At 41.7% G+C, this 20772-nt stretch overlaps 1 protein-coding gene across 14 annotated transcripts in view; it reads right to left on the reverse strand.

The window, feature by feature from the left end:
- rap1gap2a (RAP1 GTPase activating protein 2a) overlaps positions 1–20772 on the reverse strand; it is a 54817-nt gene that overhangs the window by 4100 nt on the left and 29945 nt on the right. For 5 of the 14 annotated variants that reach the window (XM_052077847.1, XM_052077845.1, XM_052077844.1 and 2 more), the window contains 16 exons: positions 16808–16892; positions 12988–13023; positions 10150–10182; positions 9671–9703; positions 9344–9565; positions 9141–9244; positions 7767–7845; positions 7618–7671; positions 6921–7004; positions 6736–6836; positions 5465–5594; positions 5221–5376; positions 5071–5142; positions 4356–4442; positions 4112–4252; positions 2182–2331 (listed from right to left, as the gene is read on the reverse strand). In XM_052077847.1, the coding sequence (XP_051933807.1) occupies positions 2182–2331; positions 4112–4252; positions 4356–4442; positions 5071–5142; positions 5221–5376; positions 5465–5594; positions 6736–6836; positions 6921–7004; positions 7618–7671; positions 7767–7845; positions 9141–9244; positions 9344–9565; positions 9671–9703; positions 10150–10182; positions 12988–13023; positions 16808–16892 (1567 nt within the window). Of the gene's footprint in view, positions 1–2181; positions 2332–4111; positions 4253–4355; positions 4443–5070; positions 5143–5220; positions 5377–5464; positions 5595–6735; positions 6837–6920; positions 7005–7617; positions 7672–7766; positions 7846–9140; positions 9245–9343; positions 9566–9670; positions 9704–10149; positions 10183–12987; positions 13024–13131; positions 13259–14052; positions 14649–14866; positions 15038–16807; positions 16893–20772 lie in introns of those variants that run through there. The other 9 variants (XM_052077849.1, XM_052077846.1, XM_052077850.1 and 6 more) reach the window with 6 other exon arrangements.

Raw genomic sequence — 20772 nt, forward strand, 5'->3', positions numbered from 1 at the left:
AGAGACTCAACTCCCTCCCTTTTCTCCCTACACCCACCCCTCCCCTCTACCCCCTGCCTCCTGCCAGACTGTGACCCTCCTTCAGCATCCAACATCAGATTATTGCACTTAAACAATACACGACCTAAATTTAACCCCGAATAATCACAAGTGCCCATGGTTATTTATGTTTATGCATTAATGTCTTTTTTATGCAATTCAGTTTCGCTGCCCATATTTTTAGCCGTGTGTTTTCAATGCACTGCGTGTCTGTATGATTTACATGGAGCATATTTGACAATAAAGCTGACTTGAATTGACAAAAGGCCTTTTAAAATGCGCATGCTTAAAAATGGTTTTACAATACATCAAGTCAAGTCAAGTCAACAGTATTTATAGAGCACTTTCAAACAGCCATCGCTGCATACAAAGTGCTGTACATGGAGCGATTTAACATATACAATAAACAGTAAGACGAATCAGTAATAAGTAATAAGTAATAAGGCGGTAGAAAGCACCAAGCAGTAAAACCAATAGCAAATCTAAGTCATGCTGAGTCAAACGCCAAAGAATACAAGTGAGTTTTGAGGAGGGATTTAAAGATGGGCAGCGAGGAGGCTTGCCGAATGTTCAGTGGGAGGTCATTCCAGAGAGATGGACCAGCAACAGAAAAGGCTCGATCCCCTCTGAGCCTCAGTTTAGTTCTTGGTACGTCTAGCAAAGACTGGTCCACAGACCTGAGGCGCCGGGCAGGGGTGTAGGGGCGTATGAGCTCAGAGAGGTAAGGTGGCGCGAGATTATTCAGAGATTTGAAAACAAAGAGGAGGATCTTAAAAATAACTCTAAAATGAATGGGGAGCCAGTGAAGGGATGCCAAAGTAGGAGTTACAGTATATGCTCCCTCTTACGAGTACCAGTCAAGAGGCGAGCAGCGGCATTCTGTACCAGCTGAAGGCGCTTGATGGAGGACTGGCTGACTCCAAAGTACAGGGCGTTGCAGTAATCGAGCCGGGATGTGACAAAGGCATTAATTACTGTCTCAAAGTGTTCATGTGAGAGGAAAGGTTTTATTTTGGCCAGCTGTCTAAGGTGAAAGAAGCTGGATTTAACAACGGCACCAATTTGCCGATCGAGTTTGAAATCACTGTCCAGTTTAAGTCCCAAGTTTGAGACCGTTGATTTCAGATAAGGAGATAGGGGGCCCAAGTCTACAGGATGGAATGTACAAGGTCCACTGGGGCCAAACAATATCACCTCTGTCTTCTTTTCGTTGAACTTCAAGAAATTTTGTGCCATCCAGGTTTTGATTTCTTCCAGACAGGATAGGAGTGGCCTTAATGAGAAGGTGTCTTTCTTGCTCAGTGGGACATAGATCTGGCAGTCATCTGCATAGCAGTGGAAAGGAATACCATGTTTCCTTAAGATGGAACCCAATGGGAGCAGATACAGCGAGAACAGCAGAGGCCCCAGAATTGAGCCCTGTGGAACACCACATGACAGGGGAGCTGTGCGTGATTCAGAGCAGCCAAGGCTGACACAAAAGGTCCTGTCAGCTAGATAGGACCTAAATCAATCAAGAACACTCCCGCCAATGCCCACCAAGTGCTGCAAACGAGTCAGCAGAATACTGTGATCCACTGTATCAAATGCTGCAGTTAAGTCCAATAAAACCAGACACACGTGGTCTCCAGAGTCATTTGCCAGGAGGATGTCATTAGAAACGCGTAACAGGGCTGACTCCGTGCTATGCATCGTCTTGAAACCTGACTGGAAGACCTCCAAGATGTTATGTTCATCCAAGAAAAGTTTCAACTGCATGTGCACCACTTTTTCCAGAATTTTGGAAATGAAAGGCAGTTTGGAAATGGGTCTGTAACTTGACAGCTCATCTGGATCAAGACCAGGTTTCTTGATCAAGGGTTGGACCACAGCATGTTTAAACTGTTGGGGAACTACACCAGAAGAAAGGCTGCTGTTGATGATATCCAAGACCGATGCACCAACACTCGGGAGAACCTCCTGAAAGAAGCGTGGGGGAAGAGAGTCGCAAGGGGAGCCAGATGGCTTCGTCTGGCGAACTACATCCTCCAAAAGCGCCAAGGACACAGTATCAAAAAAAAAAAAAAAAAAGTACATGTTTATTTCTCTATTTAAAATGACATGACATTCCCCCCTAACCCTTCCTTCTATGCATATACTTACATTGTAGGTGCTCTTGGTACATTCACTGGTGCTCTGTGGCATTGCTCCTCCACTTAAACTGGCTGGCACCCCCCCTCCACCGCCGGGGCTCCGAAGACGATTTGACCCTACCACAGTCTCCATTGAGTGACTTCTCACACGCATGGCCCTCTACAAACAGAAGGACAACATACAGGTAACTCGTTGTACTAAGTTAGCACTTAGTAAACAAAATGAAGGCATGGATTAAAAATCAGTTAGATGCAGTACACGTTTACCCGTTTGTTAATCGACGAAGTTGCACAAACCAAGCGCTAGAGGGAGCAATTCCTCAGAAAAAGAATTAGGCTATGCTTGATTTCAGTTAGTGCAGGTGTTTCCCAACCTTGAAGCCAAGGCACCCGTATTATTATCTCAAAAAGATCACGGCATAGTATCAAATTAAGATGTTTTCAACAGTATGCATTCTGAATACCTTAATTCCTTTGTGTAACGATTAATACTCTTTTTAATTTCCTCAAACATTTGCAGTGTTAAATATCGATTGTCACATGAAACGGATAGCAGGAGTTATGACCATTACTTATTCTATTGCATGTATAGCAACAGTTAATACGCCTTTATTGCACCGTCTGCTATATCGTGGTTTTTATTTGTCACTCTACCTCACTGGCATATAAGTGAAATTCATATGTTCCCGCAGGACTGATGCCATGGCCGCACACGGGCCATGTGTGGCCATGGCTCCCTGGTTGGGCATTACTGTGTTCACTCGGTATATCATTGAAAATGATTTGGAACACTCAAGATGCAATTCAGACAGAGCAACTTTCATTTAACTTGTCGTGCACATTGTGTACATTGCACAAATCCATCTCCTGTGCTGTCATTTTATTTCATGAAGGCAAAGTGTCATTCGTCATCAGGTTTACATCTCTGATTTGTCAGTCTTGCTTAGAGTTTGTATGCTCTCCAGCTTTCTCCCACATTCCAAAAACATGAATGTTAGGCTAAAATGAGAAATTGTGAATGGTTGCTTTTCTAGATCCACCATGAAATTGGGGATGACAACAGGTCCAGGATCTCCCCTCACCCAAAGTCATCGAGGATAAGATGTTAGCACTATAGAATATGGATGGATGGATAGATGACAAACGCAGCATATTAAAAATGTTTATTCATTATGAGGCAATCACCCTCTGCATTGTCGACACACAATACATGGCTACTGCCAGAGCAGCGATGAGAAAAGCGGATGCTGGTAGAGACTCCAATAATTGCAACGTGGCTGTCCAGAGTGCCTGTTAAGATTAAGAGTAATGATTTTGGAACAACAACATGGAATAAAAATGCTCCCTTCCCCTCCACATACACACACAATGAACTTACAATGAATGTCATGACCATTACTCCGCCTTTAGCCAGTACCCAACATATGGACCTTTATCACTGATTTTGTTCAAACGAGTAATCTTGTGGATTCATAGATATTGAAAAGTAAAATTAGGATTATTGAAAGATCAACCACTGAGAACCTCCCAGGTTGCGCAAACAACTCTCCTCTTGTCAGCTATGAATAGAAACTTGTGACTGCAGTCTGCACATTCTCACAAAAAGTGAAACCGGGGCATGGGCGGGGGGTGTTATCTGATGAACTGGATGGTAGAGCCTCAATGTGGCGTGCAAAATATAAAAGCTTAGATCTATTAAATCAGTGGTTCAGTTTGGTAACACGGTGGTAGATATCTGGCATATTTTGATCCCCTTCGAAGCAGTCGTTCTAAATAACAGTTCACCTCAGCGCAGTTGCTGGGCAACTGATTTGATGTTTACGTGACAGCCAACATTATTTAAAAAAAATCTCCAATGGGATCCTATCTTACAAAGGTAATAATGGTGTCAACATAAGGGACACAGTCAAAGCAGATTACACGTCTGGCATTACATTCACCTTGAATGACTCCAGCAGACCTCCATGTCCACCATTCTCCAGCTTGTCCTCTTCTTCTGCTTGGTTTAGACCCAGAGCGGCCTGACTTTGTCGGTGAAGCTCATCGTGGAGGTTGTCAAGCAATGCAGCTCGTGTTCGACCCTGGAATAATTACACATTCATACACACATAAAACACATTCTAATTGGCCGTGCCGCAAGAGGGTTATGACACTGCTACTCAAGAGTGTGTCTTCATGTGTCACCTCGAGTTTGGCAAACTTATCAGATTTGTAACAGGCATTTTCCGCATTGATCAGCTTTGTCAAAAGGAAGTCTCGGAACTCGGGGCCCTGGAGAGAGAAGACAGTGAGGGAAGACAGGAATGATGAAAAGGAAATGGTGGAAACGACTTGCGATCTGTTTTGCCCACATGCGACAAAATTAACTAAGTCAAGATAAAATAATGTACATTTAAGAAACAAGCATAAAAAGAAGATTAACCGTTTTTGAAGGTCTCTATATACACCAAGTACTCAAAGACAATTAATATTGTGTCCAAATCTTTTTGGTATGCAGCTCATGTTCACCTAAAACCCAACAAGCTTTTATAATAGTTTTTTTTTTCAAGACTTAGGTTGTTCACTTCATTTCATTTAGTTTCATGTCTATTTGAATAGGGACAAATGCCACAACACAGTTGATGAGAAACGGCTCTCTGATGCGCAGCATCACAGCATTTGTAGCTAAGCTATTAAATTGACTGTCAAACAAGTACACATTTTCTTGACTAATGGGCTTTTGACGAACATGTTTTAATAGCTCAACAGTTAGGTTATTTATCATTAATGGACTCTATAGAGTGGATACAGAATAAACTGTATGCCAGTATGATTGTAGTTTGGGTTCCGGGGAAGAAGAACATTTTTATTTTTTTTTCTTTCACGTCGTATGTTTGGTCCTGTCAAAAAATGCATTCACCTTTTTAAAGACAGCTGGATTCGGGAGAGGGGGTCCAAAGGGAGGTACATCCTCTCTAGCAGTCACAGATACCTGTTGAGATGATTACTAACAGACTTTATGGATAGCACTTGGTTTTATTTTGTTATTATTAGAAAGCTTAGTTTTGACCTTGTACGTTGTGTTCTCCGTGCACGGGTTCTCAACCTGGACCAGCACGTAGGCATGGAGAAAGTTGGAGGCAATGATGTCAGGAACAAAGGGTGTAGACTCTTCTTGAAAAACTGCTGCCACAATATCATTTCCTATGTGCCTTTTCCTCTGAAGCTGAGGGAGCATAGAATGAAATATTGGTTCTCAAACAGATTGATGTTTAAAATTATTGCCTTGAAATGAAGAGGTGAAGGCCAACTACCTGCTGGACATCGCCATCAGTGAAAGGGAGTTTGGTTGACACATGGAACATAATCTCCCGTTGTCTGAACATTGTGTAGACGGATTCAGTTCCAGTCTGTCCATGGGACACATCCAGCCCGCCACGAAATCTGCAACAGCAAAAACAGGCACGTCAGTCTTTATTAAAAAGCCATCCATCCATCCATTTTCTAATCCGCTTGATCCTCACAAGGATTGCGGGGGGTGCTGGAGCCAATCCCAGCTGTCTTCGGGCAGTAGGCGGGGGACACCCTTAACCGGTTGCCAGCCAATCGCAGGGCACACCAAAACGAACAACCATCCGCGCTCACACTCACACCTAGGGACAATTTAGAGTGTTCAATCAGCCTGTTATGCATGTTTTTGGAATGTGGGAGGAAACCGGAGCACCCGGAGAAAACCCACGCAGGCCCGGGGAGAACATGCAAACTCCACACAGGGAGGCCGGAGCTGCGTTAAATAAAAAGCATTTTTTTTAATGTTATGTAGTTGTAGGCCATGTTAATTTGTTAATTAAAAAAAAAAAATTATCAGGCAGTGACCTTAACTTGCTTCTACCAAGAACTTTAAGACATTTCTATGCTTTTAATTGTGCGAACAGATAAAGGCCCTTTTCTATCCCTGAATGACTTTATTTCCAAACCCACCGCCTGTTAACATGCCAATTCCTCCTCCTTGATGAAAAGCTTGTACAAAGTCTTCCCAGGAGACACAGGAAAACTACTGTATGTTTATTGTAACTATTATGAAAGCTTTTAATTATGCCAATGACATGCACAAAGCTCCAACTGCCACCGCCCCCCAAAGGATAGATTTCACCAAATAGTTTGTCATGATTGCAGAAACAGGGCAATCTCGCACTTCCATGATTATCACCATGACTGCTGTCAGGCTGATGAATAAAAAATAGCAATCATAATAATAATAATTAAATGATGTGAAGGAAAATTGTACATAGTACTGCGATTTATCCATTTTGTGTTCATATTGCATTTAATTGAAAGATGTTTGTTGTTTTTTTTCTCTTTCTTCTTCTTTCTACATACATTCTTGCTGCTGGAGGCTGTAAATTTCCCCAGTGTGGGACGAATAAAAGATATCTTATCTTATCTTATTAAATTCTGTTTTCTGTACCGCAATCAAAGCCTAACTAAGTTCTTGGTGATCACATTACTTCTTTGTGTGATATTTGAGCACATTTAACACATTTGTCCTTGATTCCTCGTTTAAGAGCTTTCTATCACATCTCACCCCTTAAAGTCCTGAAGTTCAATGTTGTCACCCAGTATACTAAGAAACTCCTTGAAAGCTGGAGTCTCTTCATTGTTCCCAAACAACTCTTCTTCAGATGTCTAAATTGGAAGAGGAGAACAAGTGACACAGAGCAGGGTAAAACGGAACACAAATGCAGTTGTGCTGTCAATACAATCACTCACCTGTCCAAATTGTTGGTAGATCACCCCAAATTTGAAGGTGTTGTTGACCTCATGCTCATCGAAAGCTACAATCAACTGAGATCCCTGTGCAACAACAAAAAACGTTATTCATTGCTGTCGAAAACGTGTTGTCGTATTCTCAAACATGTCTCAAGGGCAACTTGAGTTGGCTCTTGTTGCGTCAGGCTGACATGCAAACTCACAGCCCCCAGTGAGACCAGCACACTCATCTTAGCCTCTTGCGTACCAAGACGCAGATGGTATGTTTCCCTCCCCGAGGCACTGGCCAAAGGCAAGCCCCATCATAGCCCTCCCTGAGACTCGCAGAGTAATCAAATCAAGCCACTGTGTCCATTTTGTTTTGTTTTGTTATTGCACCATCAATCCATTCGAATATTGCACTCATTGAGTATGGCAGATGTTAGCGAAGGAGGTTGACATGAGGGATAGAATACGAAAAGGCTGTGCCTGTACTTTTCCACTCTATTTAAGTCATAGCATGTTAAAAAGCGAATGAAGGTGCTGCATTTAGAGGTTATGTACCTTAGGGAGGCTTTCAATAATAGCTTTTACACAGTTACAATACGATATGAAGTGTTAGCATCAACAGAATTTATAAAATATCGACCCATCTGATCTTATTCTATGGTTAGTTGCACAAGTTAAGGTTGTGACGTGAGACTGGGAATAAACTTACTCGAGGGTAAAGAACTGGGTTGAACTTTAATCCTGTGGCATCGTCACACAGAAGCTGAAACATTGCAAGCTCATCAATGGAAATAGAGTTTCTTGTGAAGATCTCAAATGGATATGACACTCGTATTGATGGATTTGTGTGAATCTTACTTTGGCAATCTGAGGTACACTGGGAAGCTGGTTAATGCCTGCTAAGGATATCCTATCATGGACAGTTTTGGTCCTTGACCTGCAATACAGTGAACAGAAACCCTTTTTAAAGAAGACTGGCGGGCACTTAATTTAATAAATTGGAACATATAATAGCATATTAGCAAACAATCTGTAACCCTTACAAGTTTTTCTTTTTCTTTTTTAGTGCTGTTTCTTATGACTCACCATGTAGCCGCTAGCAAATTTCAGCATATTTACAGGTCTGCCCTCATGACAATGCACTGTACCTTTTAAATAAATAAATTAAACATTACAATCAATCCTCATGAAAACAAAACTATGATGAACATATCCAAACTAAATTGGGAAGCCCATGATTTTAGTTTATTTGCAGGATTGACTTCATTCAGTTACATATAAAGATATAAACGTCAATGTCAATATTTGCTCAACCTGAAATAAAAATAAAGAATATAGCGATTCAAAGCATTTGTTGGTCATTGTGTCATTGCTTGTCAGGCATTCTTGCTGCACGGAACCATTGAAGTTACTCAGCAATTGTCGAATTACAATCTGCAACTGTTGTGCCGTATCAATAAAGATGTATTGTATTGTATTGTATTGGAGAGTACCAATGATGTAGTGCGCTGCGTACACTGACTAGACAAAGCTTGACCAGGAGCACAATATGATATCCAATACTCGAGCTATAATGCCTCAGCAATGTTCAGTTTTGATTCACACAGTCAGCGTGTTCAAAGGGGTGTGAAGAGCTCATATTAGACTCGTGTAAGGCAAATAAAATATTAGACAGAGATCTCAACCCTGCAAACTACAACCACAATATTAAACCATCCATCCGTTAATTTTCCGGTTCGCTTTATCCTCACAAGTGTCACGGGGGGTGCTGGAGCCTATCCCAGCTGTCTTTGGGCAGTAGGCGGCGTACACCCAGAAAGGGTTGCCAGCCAGTCGCAGGGCATACAGGGAGGAAGAATTATTCACGCTCACACTCACACCTCGAGACAATTTCGAGTGTTCAATCAGCCTGCTGTTTTTGGAATGTGAGAGGAAACCGGAGTACCCGGAGAAAACCCACGCAGGCACAGGGAGAACTTGCAAACTCCACATAGGGAGACCTGAGCCGGAACCCTGCAACTCTGCACTGAGGTCGATGCGCTAACCACTGGACCACCGGGCTGCCCCAATATTAAACCATTAAAAAAATACAAATAAAAAAACGCTCTGATAAGTGTCATTTAAAACCTAGCAATATTATCTTCATTAAGACAGAATATTTAAATATGGTTCTTTGAGGAGGTCATTTTCTCGGCCTGGTCGGTGTACACTCAGCTTAACTAACTTCCGTACCTGAGCATGATGCGCAATAATTCTTGGCCTTCAATCTCTTCATATTTCAGAGACATGATGAGGTTGCCTTTGTTGCTGCCAGTGCAGTAATAGTTCATGTGCTCCTGCACAAAAGTATATTTACAAACACACGAGATATTTGTTACAGTGTTCTATGTACTTTCATAAACATCTTATCCATATATTGAAACATGTCCTCAAACCTTGCCCAGGAAGTGTTTACTGTAGGCTCTGGCTGTGCTGTTGCACTCCAGACGGTAGCTGTGTCCCTCACCGGGACTCATGCCTTCTCCACCAACCTCTTCTTCACAGAAACTGGACTCTGAAGAGGAGGGTGTCCCGGCTGGCGCCTCCACATCCTCAATCCAGTAGCCACCAAACTGCGGCAAGATTACCTGGGGAAACGGGCCACCTTTCTCTAGGACCTTGAGATGGAGGTAGAACAAAAACGAAAACAGGAACCAAATTCTGATCACGCACCAGTCTTCACCCTCTTGACATCAAATACATGAAGTGAATGAGTTACTCACATCTTCTATCCGTGGGTAGGGAATATAGTCATCCTGCAAAAGACACGGTACACTTTCTCAAATGTCAACATACTGTAATATGAAACAACACATAGAACAAATGACAGCTCAGTGGTTCTAAAAGACGTGTGAGATGAAACAAAAGCTCAGGCAATAACCTAAAACACACGGACTCCAGCAAATATCACTTAAGGTGGTTGTCGTAGTTTAAGGTTGTTGGAGCCTTGTAGTTCTTTGCGCAGTGGGGCACAATTTCAGGGTACAGTCTCTAAATACTGCTCCTTCCCTAATCCTTTTGACTCTACAGTAGGGAGAGCCGGTGCAGATCAATATGCAGTTGGAGCTCCTCCAATTTATGATCAATTAGATTAGGAGACAATTGATTTTCTAATGTGAAAGTGTTGAGAGGTGCCAGAGAGAGGACAAAGACATCACGACACAAGCTGATGAGTGTGAATGCGTCTGCTGACTGGTCACACCTTCCATTTTTTGGTCTCTTCAACTTTAGGGACCTGAATCCATTTGCAGCATGAGGACGGAAAAGCACATGTGTCAAACGTTAATTTGGAATCATGCCAACACCGGATCTCGAATAGCTTTATTGAAATGGTCAGTTCTTAAATGTTTACGTCACATTCAATAAGAGCTCTGAGGCTGGATTTACACTGCAAGTTGTTTACGCCACAGTCACATTGACACATCCGATACGAATCAGAGCATCAGATTTTTATCCACTCTTGGATGAGGCCTGATTCTGATCTGAAGATAGACTGTATGATCCAAAAGATTGACCGGTACTCATTTTATTTTAAGAAAGCACAGCCAAACTGTACTTGAGGGCAAAAACAAAAACATCAATCATGTCACTTCAACCGTGCAGCGTAAAACCAGCATTATACGGTTGTTCACACCATTGGTCAAACAGGCCAGTTGAAAACATCTGTTGTCTGATAGTAATTAGCACACGCCCTCTGTTGCATCCACTCTTTTTCACATAAATATCTTACTTGTACACCTTTAAGTAAAAACACAGTTCCAAAAATAAATGCAATTAAATGTGTTGTTGTAATGAATGCATTTGAAATAAGGCGTGAATATATTCTTATCCTTATTTGAATCATGTTCATTGTTATTTTCGTCACTATGCCCTCTCATCCCAATTAACCCTTTCCCGGAGACGAGAAAAAAGCCCTGCTATGGTTGTCAAACAAATCGCTCATATTTAATATAAGTGAAACTTGATTTGGGTTTTTACACAGTACGGTAATTGTTTGAGTCCACCAATTATGTTCATGCACAAGTTTCTGTACAAAAATATATTTCTCTTTGAGATTTGTCCAAATCTCCTTGTTGGCTGGCCACCTAATTCTCTTTTTTGTTGGTCCCCTTTAGTTTGTTGTCATTTGCACACATGCTACCATCTCAAACAGGGGTGTTAACTTTGACAAATCAGTTGGTGGGTGCTAGCAAAGAACAAAGCGTGAACATTTCTGTAGTTTAAGAACTTTTCCTGAAGCTATCATGGCCTTTTTTTTAAGAAAACATTATGACTTGTGCTGAAGCAAAATAACATGATTACAGTTCTAATTTTGTATTTTCCACTAGTTGTTTGTTCACTTTTTTTTATTTTTTTGGATTAAAACAAAGTGAGTCATACATGCTAATGTATTAGGTAGTACAGACATTTATGCTCAGGGCAGAATCCAGCCATGCTCGATGTTTCTTGCGACAGAGCCGCACAAAAGCATATCAACATTTCAATCAAGTGTGTGTGTGTGTATGCGCTGAGAGGAACATTTTGTCTGGATGAGTACAAAGTGAGTTCCTGAAAGCAGGCACTTCACCACCATCAATGCCACCAAGATCATACATAATATGTGCTTGCTTGCATGACAGTAATGGTGTGTGTCTGTGCATCTTGACGGCACAGATGTTACAGTCACAACGGAGCCATTGTCCGCAATATAAAATTGACCACAAAGGCACACTTAAGAGCACTCAATTTTGTGTCTTGGACAAAGAAGAGGAAGAGGGAAGAGGTGGGTCCATTTTTCAATGCAACAAAGCAGACTTTAAACACACATTTCTTATTCTTGAGTTTTTGGTGTCAGAGCCCAAGAACAGATCGATGCAAGACAGTGTTCAGAAAAGATGGACGAGGGCCGCTGTTCTTGGAGTGAAACGAACTATTTGATCATTCGCCTGAATTGATTGGCTGTCATTCTCTGATCGTGCTTGCAAAATGTCTGTATGATGTCCACACTAATCTGTGCACTAGTGCATCTAAGCAATATTTTGAAACTGCCATGCAGGGTTTTTGACTTCGAATAACCATTTTGGGGCCGAGTGAGCATCTTGTCAGTGACTATTGTTTGCTTCATTGAGGTCTGTCAGTGCTTCAGCCTTTAAACGTTACATCTAAAAGAGCCTGCGTACCGGTAATTCCTTTGACCACTTGTTCCATTCTGCTTCACTATATTTCGATGTGCTCTTCATGCCTCCGATCATAATCTTTCTAGTCCTTCTCTCCTTTTTTATATCCCAATACTGTATGTGCTCACTCTTTTCACAGCTGCGTCCTTGCGAGCGCCTGGAGAGAACAAACGGGTCGCAGCAAGGAGGGACTGGCGGGAGGTTGTGGGGGGCTTGCATGGTGGGTCATTGATCAGGGTGGGGTTGTTGTGGGGGTGAATCAATAAGTGCCATACAAAAAAAAAAAAAAGAGAAGTATCTGGTAGCGCTATCCCCCGTGAGCTGTCAAATAAAAGCAAGCGGTTACGCACATGTGGTTGACGTTCACTGATTCATTCAATCAACGTTTGGCTCATCTTTCTACTTTTGTCTTGATTTTGGTTAGGGAGATGGAACAGTCTCACATATTGAATTCATGTTCAAGTCAAAGTTTAAGCTAATGTCAGGTGAGTTCCTGGAGCTTTCGCAATTTTGTAGCAGATGATGAAAAGAAATTGAAGGATGATTCATTCATACACTATTTGTGCTGGAAGCCTGGTGAAATGGAAGAGATATGGGAGTGCATTTCACAGGTTCTTTCACACCCAACTCATTTGAAATCAACTCATCGACCTTGTTTTGAATATCCTGGAACACACCTTCTTCAAACTGTTCCCACCAGACTGCCAGTCAATATATATTGCATGCTTAAAAAAAGAATCAGGGAAATTAAGGCTCCCAGTCCAACCCTTGTCTGATTAATTTATTTATATCGAGGTGCATCCCAATTCCTTGGGCCATTTTTGTGTGGTTTAGAAATTAAGCTCAATGTACAAAGACAAAATTACGCTAGCGTGATGTCATACCTGCATTCTCTCCAGCATATCGAAGAATTCTGCAGACTGAAAAAGAAAAAAGAAATAAATACCGTCATTGAACTCACCATGAAACAAGAGCTCAGTATTTTCACATGAAACACCACCTCAAAGTTTTGCATTTAAATATCTTCCTGTACATTCACAACAGCGAGCTATGCTGACAGCAGCAGGTCTGCCACTCAAGTTCATTGTGTTTACGCAGTATTAGTGAGTCAAGAGGGCAGCACCCGTTTTTCTCACACCCATGTACACAGTGTGATAAGCAAGCACTTCCTCAGACAGGAACACATAAACAAGTTTGTGCGCTTCCACAAATGCATTTACACATGCTCCTCCCAGGGGTTCCCAACCTTTTCACATCATCAAAATGTCAGGGTGAAGATGGCCTGCACACTTGTGTTTGTGCAGGTTTTGGCACATGTGATGTGTGCAATGTGGAATAGATTGTTGTGCAATCGCAAATGAAATGATGGTGACAGAAATGGAAAGTCTTCTTATTGGACAAAATTAACAGAAACGTCACACACGGATTTTGAGCAAGCGTTCCGCGCCTCACACTCTGAAGCACAGAAGTGTGGGACAGCAAAATACGTCCTAGCCTCGAAACAGTGTGGCTCCTCAAAAGACAACTGGAAGACATTTTACCACCATTTGAATGATTCTAGCAGTAAAAAAAAACTGGAGATGACAACATTTTGATAGTACTAATAAAAACCAGTCTTACCTGAAATTACTTTTGATGAAAACTCATAAATCTACCACCGCTCCCTCCACCTTCAAGCAACACATACTCTTACCAGTCTTATCTCTGGGTTAATATTAACAGGATACACATTATTGAGAATGGAGTCAGTATGGGAAATTTAATTAAAAAAAAGATAACTACGGGCAGTCAAATTGTGATGGAGCTTTTAATCGCCACATGGTGCTCCGGCATAGAAATCAAGTGCGCTTAATAAAGGCAACAGAGATATAGAAAAAGCTAAGTGACAATAAATAAAATATTCAACTGACATTGTTTGTTTCTTTTTCTATCCTTCCTGATATGCTTACATTTGAACGTCCGAGCGCAGGTCTTACAGGGGCCAGACGACGGCACATCACGGCCACATATACGCAAGTGAACCCTTTCACCGATTGATTGCGAAGCTACGCTGAGTCAGTGTCCATAATCAAGGTCACCTTAGCCCTCTCTTTTTTAAAATGAATGTACGTTCCTTGCGTAAACCAGTTGGCGCGCATACTTGCTTTGGTTCGTAGCTGGTGGGAGGAATGTCTCATACGGCAGTCCCTGATCAGAACTTTTTTATGGTGTCATGTTAGCGAGGGACTAGCTAATGTTGGTTCTAGCTAATAGCTGGCTAGCTTGACAGGATACAGCGGTGTGATGGAAAATTCCAATCGAGGGTTGACACTCTTTTCTCCCAAAAGCAGTCCTTCTTTGTTTGCACCTACACAATGAACAAACCTTGTTCAGAAATACCACATCCAAATTTAGCATCATCTTTGCATGACCGGGTGCTACAACCACTGACAAGCCACAGAAACCGAGCACTCTGGCTGACCTCAAGCATGTGTCTCCAGTGTCATGGCATGTCAGACTCACACCTGAGCCATAACCTCAAGTGCGGTAATGTGACACTTCACTCAAAGAGACTACGTTGAAAGAGTCCCAAAATAATGGAAGTTAATCAAACAAAAAGGTGACTTTGCATGTTTAGCAACATTTTACTAGGGGTTAGTTGCTTGTATCTGTGATCCATCTTGTTAAATATTTCACATAGCAATCAAGTAACACAAGGGTAAACCCCCTCAAAAAGACCTTAAAACCTTTTGTTGAGTTCTTTCCAATAATTAAGTACTGCACCTGGTTTCTCTGAGTTCAAATAGTGGCAAACCTCAAAGGCAGCAGTTAAAAATGTCATGTAAATCCCTGCAGCGTCCCTTGTTTGGCTCCACCTCGCGCACAGCTACTTTCTCATGCCCATATTTAATCTCTTTCTAATCTTAAAAAGTCTATGCCTTGAACAGGAAAGTTAAACCCGACAGTTGACATAGAGCTTTCCAAAGTATGAAACAGGTTCTGCCGGTTTGCATCTTTCTTCATAAAAAACATGCAGGTAAGCACACACACACACACACACACACACACACAGTGTAGCTTACTCTTACACGGTAAACCCTTAGCATCTCACCTGTGAACATAAATGTAACCGTCAGAACCGTGCCAGTTTCTATACAGCGTTACACTGGGTAAATAAGTATAAGTTAAATCGCTCAAAACATTGCAAACACACACACTCTAAAATGACTCTGCTTATGGATTTATAGGTGCAGGTACATATTAAAAAGAGGATCTCAGCTCTCTTTTGAGATATTATTTCAGTGTGTATCCACCCAACAAACACACAACGCCAAGACCACTGATTAAAGCTTCTCTACACACTTAGTCAGATCGCTTTGCAAATGGAACACCTCTTGGACCGAATGCTTTGTAACGGGGGTCACCGACCTCTTTGAAACTGAGTTACTTCTTGAATACGGATTAATATGAAGTGCTACACGTTTCATACACACTTCACAAATGTGCTCAAGTTACCTTTAGATGTAACTATTGATCATTTAGAATTTACAGGAAGATACTGATATTTACCGGTAATTGAGAAAAAGAAAACAACGCTAAAATGTGTTGTTTTTGGCATCCAGGGCAAGATGCATTTCCCCATGTGTTAGTTTAATTGGAAAGTGTGGAATAATGTACCGATAATGTAAGATAGATCAACCATACAAACAACTTGAACCTTTTGGAAAAAAATACAGGCGTTTACTCTTTATTATTTATTTAAAGCCTTCCGGTAAGGTCTTGCTATTGTTTTTTGCGAGATGGGTCGAGTAATGCTTCGAATGGGTCACTTGAGGGTTGCAGGATGTGGTATTGAGTACATCTCTATGTGCTCTGCGTGTATGGTCTCCTCCCTAAGCTCTCTGTATTTCAGTCAGTCTTCTTTTGTGTGTTCAATGTCATGAGAAGAATTCATTCTTCATTTCAGTTCCTCTTTTCCACACTGTTTCTCTCCATAATTACAGCTTTGCTCAAGGTGACAAAATGTCAAGCGAGATGGGTTTTTGTTTCTTTTATCCATTGCGGTGCAAATCAGCCCTCGGAGAAAAAAAAACATCTATCAGGAAAATTGTAACAAATAAAATCCTGGAGATGATTAATAAAACATCACGCCCAAAAATAATTTATTTCGAAAGCACATGACACTTTGCCGTGTTTCAGTTGCCGAGTGCCCCTCAGACTATCCTCCCCCGAACAACAAAATACTGAGTCATGCACAAATGGAATTTCACATGTATCATTGCCACAACCCCTTTGGCCAAAATAATCAATTATTAATGCTTCTCACAGGGCGGAATCGATTCCCAACATGCTCAAGCATGAGAAAACACAAATCAAACTGTCATAAAAAGAAATGTAATAGGCAGACTTGTTTGTTCTTCCCAAAACAATTATCTCTCCTTAAGCAACCTCAAATGTCACCTTCACCCCCAACACACATTTTTGATGGCTTAATAGTCCGTGGTCACATTAGTGTACATTTATGAGTATGACTGAAACACACAAACTCACTGTTGGGACTGACCATTCCTGATGTGCAATTATTTGAACTTCAATGTGAATGCATAAAATGTGATATCTTAAGGTTCTAAAGTCCCAATTCATCAACATTACTGAAATTCTTCCTCTCCACTGAGACAGCGCATCAATGGAGCCAAAACAGAAGAGATTTTTAATGTATCCTACCTTCATGCTGGGGGGAGCGGTGCGGGGTGGTGATGGGGGACATTCTCCAAGAGGGACGCTGGAGATGTTCAACAGTTCCTGTTTCCTGGGTAGAGATTCAAAAGAAGTCACTCATTGGTGTTTATGACAAAGTAAATGCAAAAATAGATGAAGGGTGACATCATGTGCTTATGCAGTGAGTACCGTGATCGTCAGATGTTAAGAGCTTTAAGTTTATTATACAATCGGGGAGCCTTATTTTAAAGTTTCCCGACCTCGTCAGCTGTTTTTTTTAGACACATTATAAGGAAGCAGTGACAGCTCAGACAAAGGCTGAAGTGACAGCCGAAACTGTCAGCTCCGTGAGAATTGTTTTCTTCACTCAAAAAAAAAGACCTTAAAACTATTTCAACTAATAAGAAGACAAGATGAACGTCATAACCCATCATGCTTTTCTCCCATTTAAAAACCTCAACTCCACCGTCAGCCCCTCCAGCTTAATCAGAATCAGAATCAGAATCATCTTTATTGGCCAAGTATGTAGAACACACAAGGAATTTGTCTCCGTTATAACACACTGCATTAGTATCATTGTAAACAACAAAATTATTGAACCATTTTAGAGTAACCAGTAGTTTTGTAGTACCATTTTGTGGTGCAAGAAGAGTGACTACGTCAGTGACTGTTTAAGGAGTTCATGGCTAGAGGGAAGAAGCTGTTTAAGTGTCTACTGGATTTGGTGCGCATGGATCTGTAGCGTCTGCCTGAGGGGAGTGGCTGGAAAAGGTGGTGGGCAGGGTGCGGGGGATCCAGGAGGATTTTCCGTGCCCTTGTCTTGATTCTAATCGAAGCTTCCTCACATTTTGACCCATCAGTCGTGTGCCTTTGTTACTTTGCAGCCAGCCTGCCTTCTGCCACCGTCAAGCGCAGAATTTTCGTGCCTCTCTTGGTTTTACTCGTTCTCTTGTTGAAATGTTGTTTGTTTCATTCAATTTATTATGTGTGGGGTCACTCACATGTGGCTACATGTACATGTTACAGAAGACCCCTCCATGAGCTGTCACCTTACTGCGGAGGTCATATAAAAATAGTCACAAAGCCTGACAAAGGCTTTGATATAAATGAGCGATGACCCTTCTAGAGGATGAAGGTTAAAAAAGTCATCTCAATAGCGCATGAGTCTTTATGAACTAAATTACACCGCTCCCGCTGGGTTCCTTGGAGCAGCTGGTGCCTTCTTGCCCAATTTACTAAAGGTTGACAGATGTGGAAGCACATCTAGTAAACGGGCATAGCCAGAATTCCCTCTGCCAAATGAGCAAAATTGTCACATGGTTTATTTTGGACCCTGGGGAAGCTTGAAAGACCTTGTGGTGAAATCTTTTTCAAAGGCAGATGTCCCCTTTTAATAAAAAGTTAATGAGGGACATTTTTTTAAATTAATCAAAACATTCTACCTTTACAAACATAATCATGTTAAACTACCAGCGATGTTTGAGAAGTAGTCATTTACGCATATTGTTAGAAAGGTTCCAAATACTAATGTTATATTAGATGTGGACAGTGGGTGCTTATATATTAAGAGTAGAGTTAAGTGATATTCCTTGCTACTACTTGAAGTGTGCAATGCATTCTGGGTGATTGTGTCCATTATAGAGTGTGAATTACCACGCCGCTATGGTAGGGTGTGTTAAGCACCACAGTGAGCATACGGTTTAGGGATTTAGTCGAGTTTACATTGTGCTTATGTATAGCACCACTGTGTACATTGTCATTTCTTGGATGAAGGCTATGTTCACACTTTAGATCAATTCTCATATTTTTGCCCATATGCGAAACGTTACTGACTTTTTTTTCATGCAATGTGAACAGTAAAATTAGGATTTTTTTTTCTTCAAATTTGACTCAGGCCTCTTTTCTATGTGGATAAAATTTGGTTATGTATCCTATGCATCTCCAGTATGCATGTTCAGGTTACGCTCATCTAATTTATACACTATCAAAAGCCAAATATGCGCTCTGCGTGGGTGAGGGAGAGTGCTTGGGTGACTACCCGTAATCGCATGCACACACTGTTGTGCTGTTTCTTGCTTGTGCCTCCAACAGGATTAAAGCTTCTCAACCCCTTCTTCACTCGACTATCAGTTGTGTTTTGACCGGCATCCTGGGGTGGAACGTGGCATACGGCAATTGAATCAATCTCCTGAAGTCCAACCCATCATTCATCCACTTTCAAAACGAAATATGACAAGCACATGCTTGCGAAAGTGATTTACCGCATCACATTCAGGGCTATTTATTTTATTTGCCCCCGTTTGGGCCATTTATGGATGATCAGCACATTGATACACACTGACAAAGTGGGGAATGAAGAAGGAGGGGTTAATTGAACGACAGAGTCACAGTGTGAACCATGACTATAAAGTTTATCTTTTGGGCTTCAGCCATGCTTTCTATTTAGGTCTCTTACGAAGCTTGATAAGAAGCTCGATTCTTATGCTTACTGGCCGGTTAGGCAACTGGTAATTCTTCTGGTGGATTAATAAAAACATAAGCGAAGGAAATGGAAAGCGAAAAGGTTTGTGTGTGTGTCTGTGTACTTGCGAGACATATCAGACATGACAGTTACAGCTCCGATCAGCACTTTAACAGGCTGATGCTGGCTTTCAAGGAGGGACAGGGGGGTGTTACTCAACATAAATAATATTGTCAGACAGACTAGACAACGCCCAATAGCTACATAAAATGGTTGTCATTTAATACAATTTAATCAGAGAAAATTCCAGATTAACTTCATTCATCCATTTTCAATACCACATATCCTCACTCGGGCGAGAGGCACATGTGCGGCATATATTCCAGCTGTTATTAGGCAGCCAATTCTCATCTTCCGTACCGCTTGATCCTCACTAGGGTCGCGGGGGGTGCTGGAGCCCATCCCAGCCGTCTCCGGGCAGTAGGCGGGGGACACCCTGAATCGGTTGCCAGCCAATCGCAGGGCACACATAGACGAACAACCATCCACGCTCACACTCACACCTAGGGACAATTTAGAGTGTTCAATCAGCCTGCCATGCAAATTTTTGGAATGTGGGAGGAAACCGGAGCACCCGGAGAAAACCCACGCAGGCCCGGGAGAACATGCAAACTCCACACAGGGAGGCCGGAGCTAGAATCAAACCCGGTACCTCTGCACTGTGAAGCCGACGTGCTAACCACTGGATTACCGGGCCGCCCGCCAATTAAATATTTAAGTTAAAATTTACGTATTTTATTTTAAGACCGGATCTCCCAGTCTAAGAGGCTACTTGTACCCTAACCAATGTACAATTTCGCGCCAACTTCACTCACACAGTGTTTGCGGAATTAAATATAGTCCAACATGTTGGGGCTCATCTTTTTATCATGTCATATTTATAGAGGAGCGATGCGGGAGGAGGTAGAAATATTTTGGGGAAGTTAGTCGAGGCTTTTTTTATCTGCACATTTTAATCTAAGGACTTTGTCAGATTTTTATTTTACTTATTTATTCATTTATTTATCGATTTATTATCTTTCATTCTTGGCTGAATGTCCTAGTCAAATTCTGGTCCTTTTCACTGAACTTTCCTTTTGCACAATTTTGCCCCGTCTGAAGTACAAAAGCATCTGCCAGTGGACATTGAATACATCTCTCTACAAACCACCCACAACTTCAGACTAGGCGATAAGCACAAGAGCAAAAGAGGTCCTGCAGAAAGGAGGAGAGCGCAATTGAGAAGGAGAGAGCCACCCAGTAAATGGATGTCAGACAGATTGCTGAAAGAGAGCAAGCTACAGAGAATGGAAAAAATGAATCTGCAGACTAAAAAAATAGAGGTTTATATCCCCTGAGCACGGCTGTCTTGGTGAGGGGTCTCTGGACACTTGTTAGCGACAATGCTATCACATCCATTGCGCCCTGAGACAAGGCTGACTGTAGTCAACAAAAACACATGCCAACAAGC

This window comes from Hippocampus zosterae, chromosome 10, assembly GCF_025434085.1.
Source record: "Hippocampus zosterae strain Florida chromosome 10, ASM2543408v3, whole genome shotgun sequence".
Taxonomy (NCBI): domain Eukaryota; kingdom Metazoa; phylum Chordata; class Actinopteri; order Syngnathiformes; family Syngnathidae; genus Hippocampus; species Hippocampus zosterae.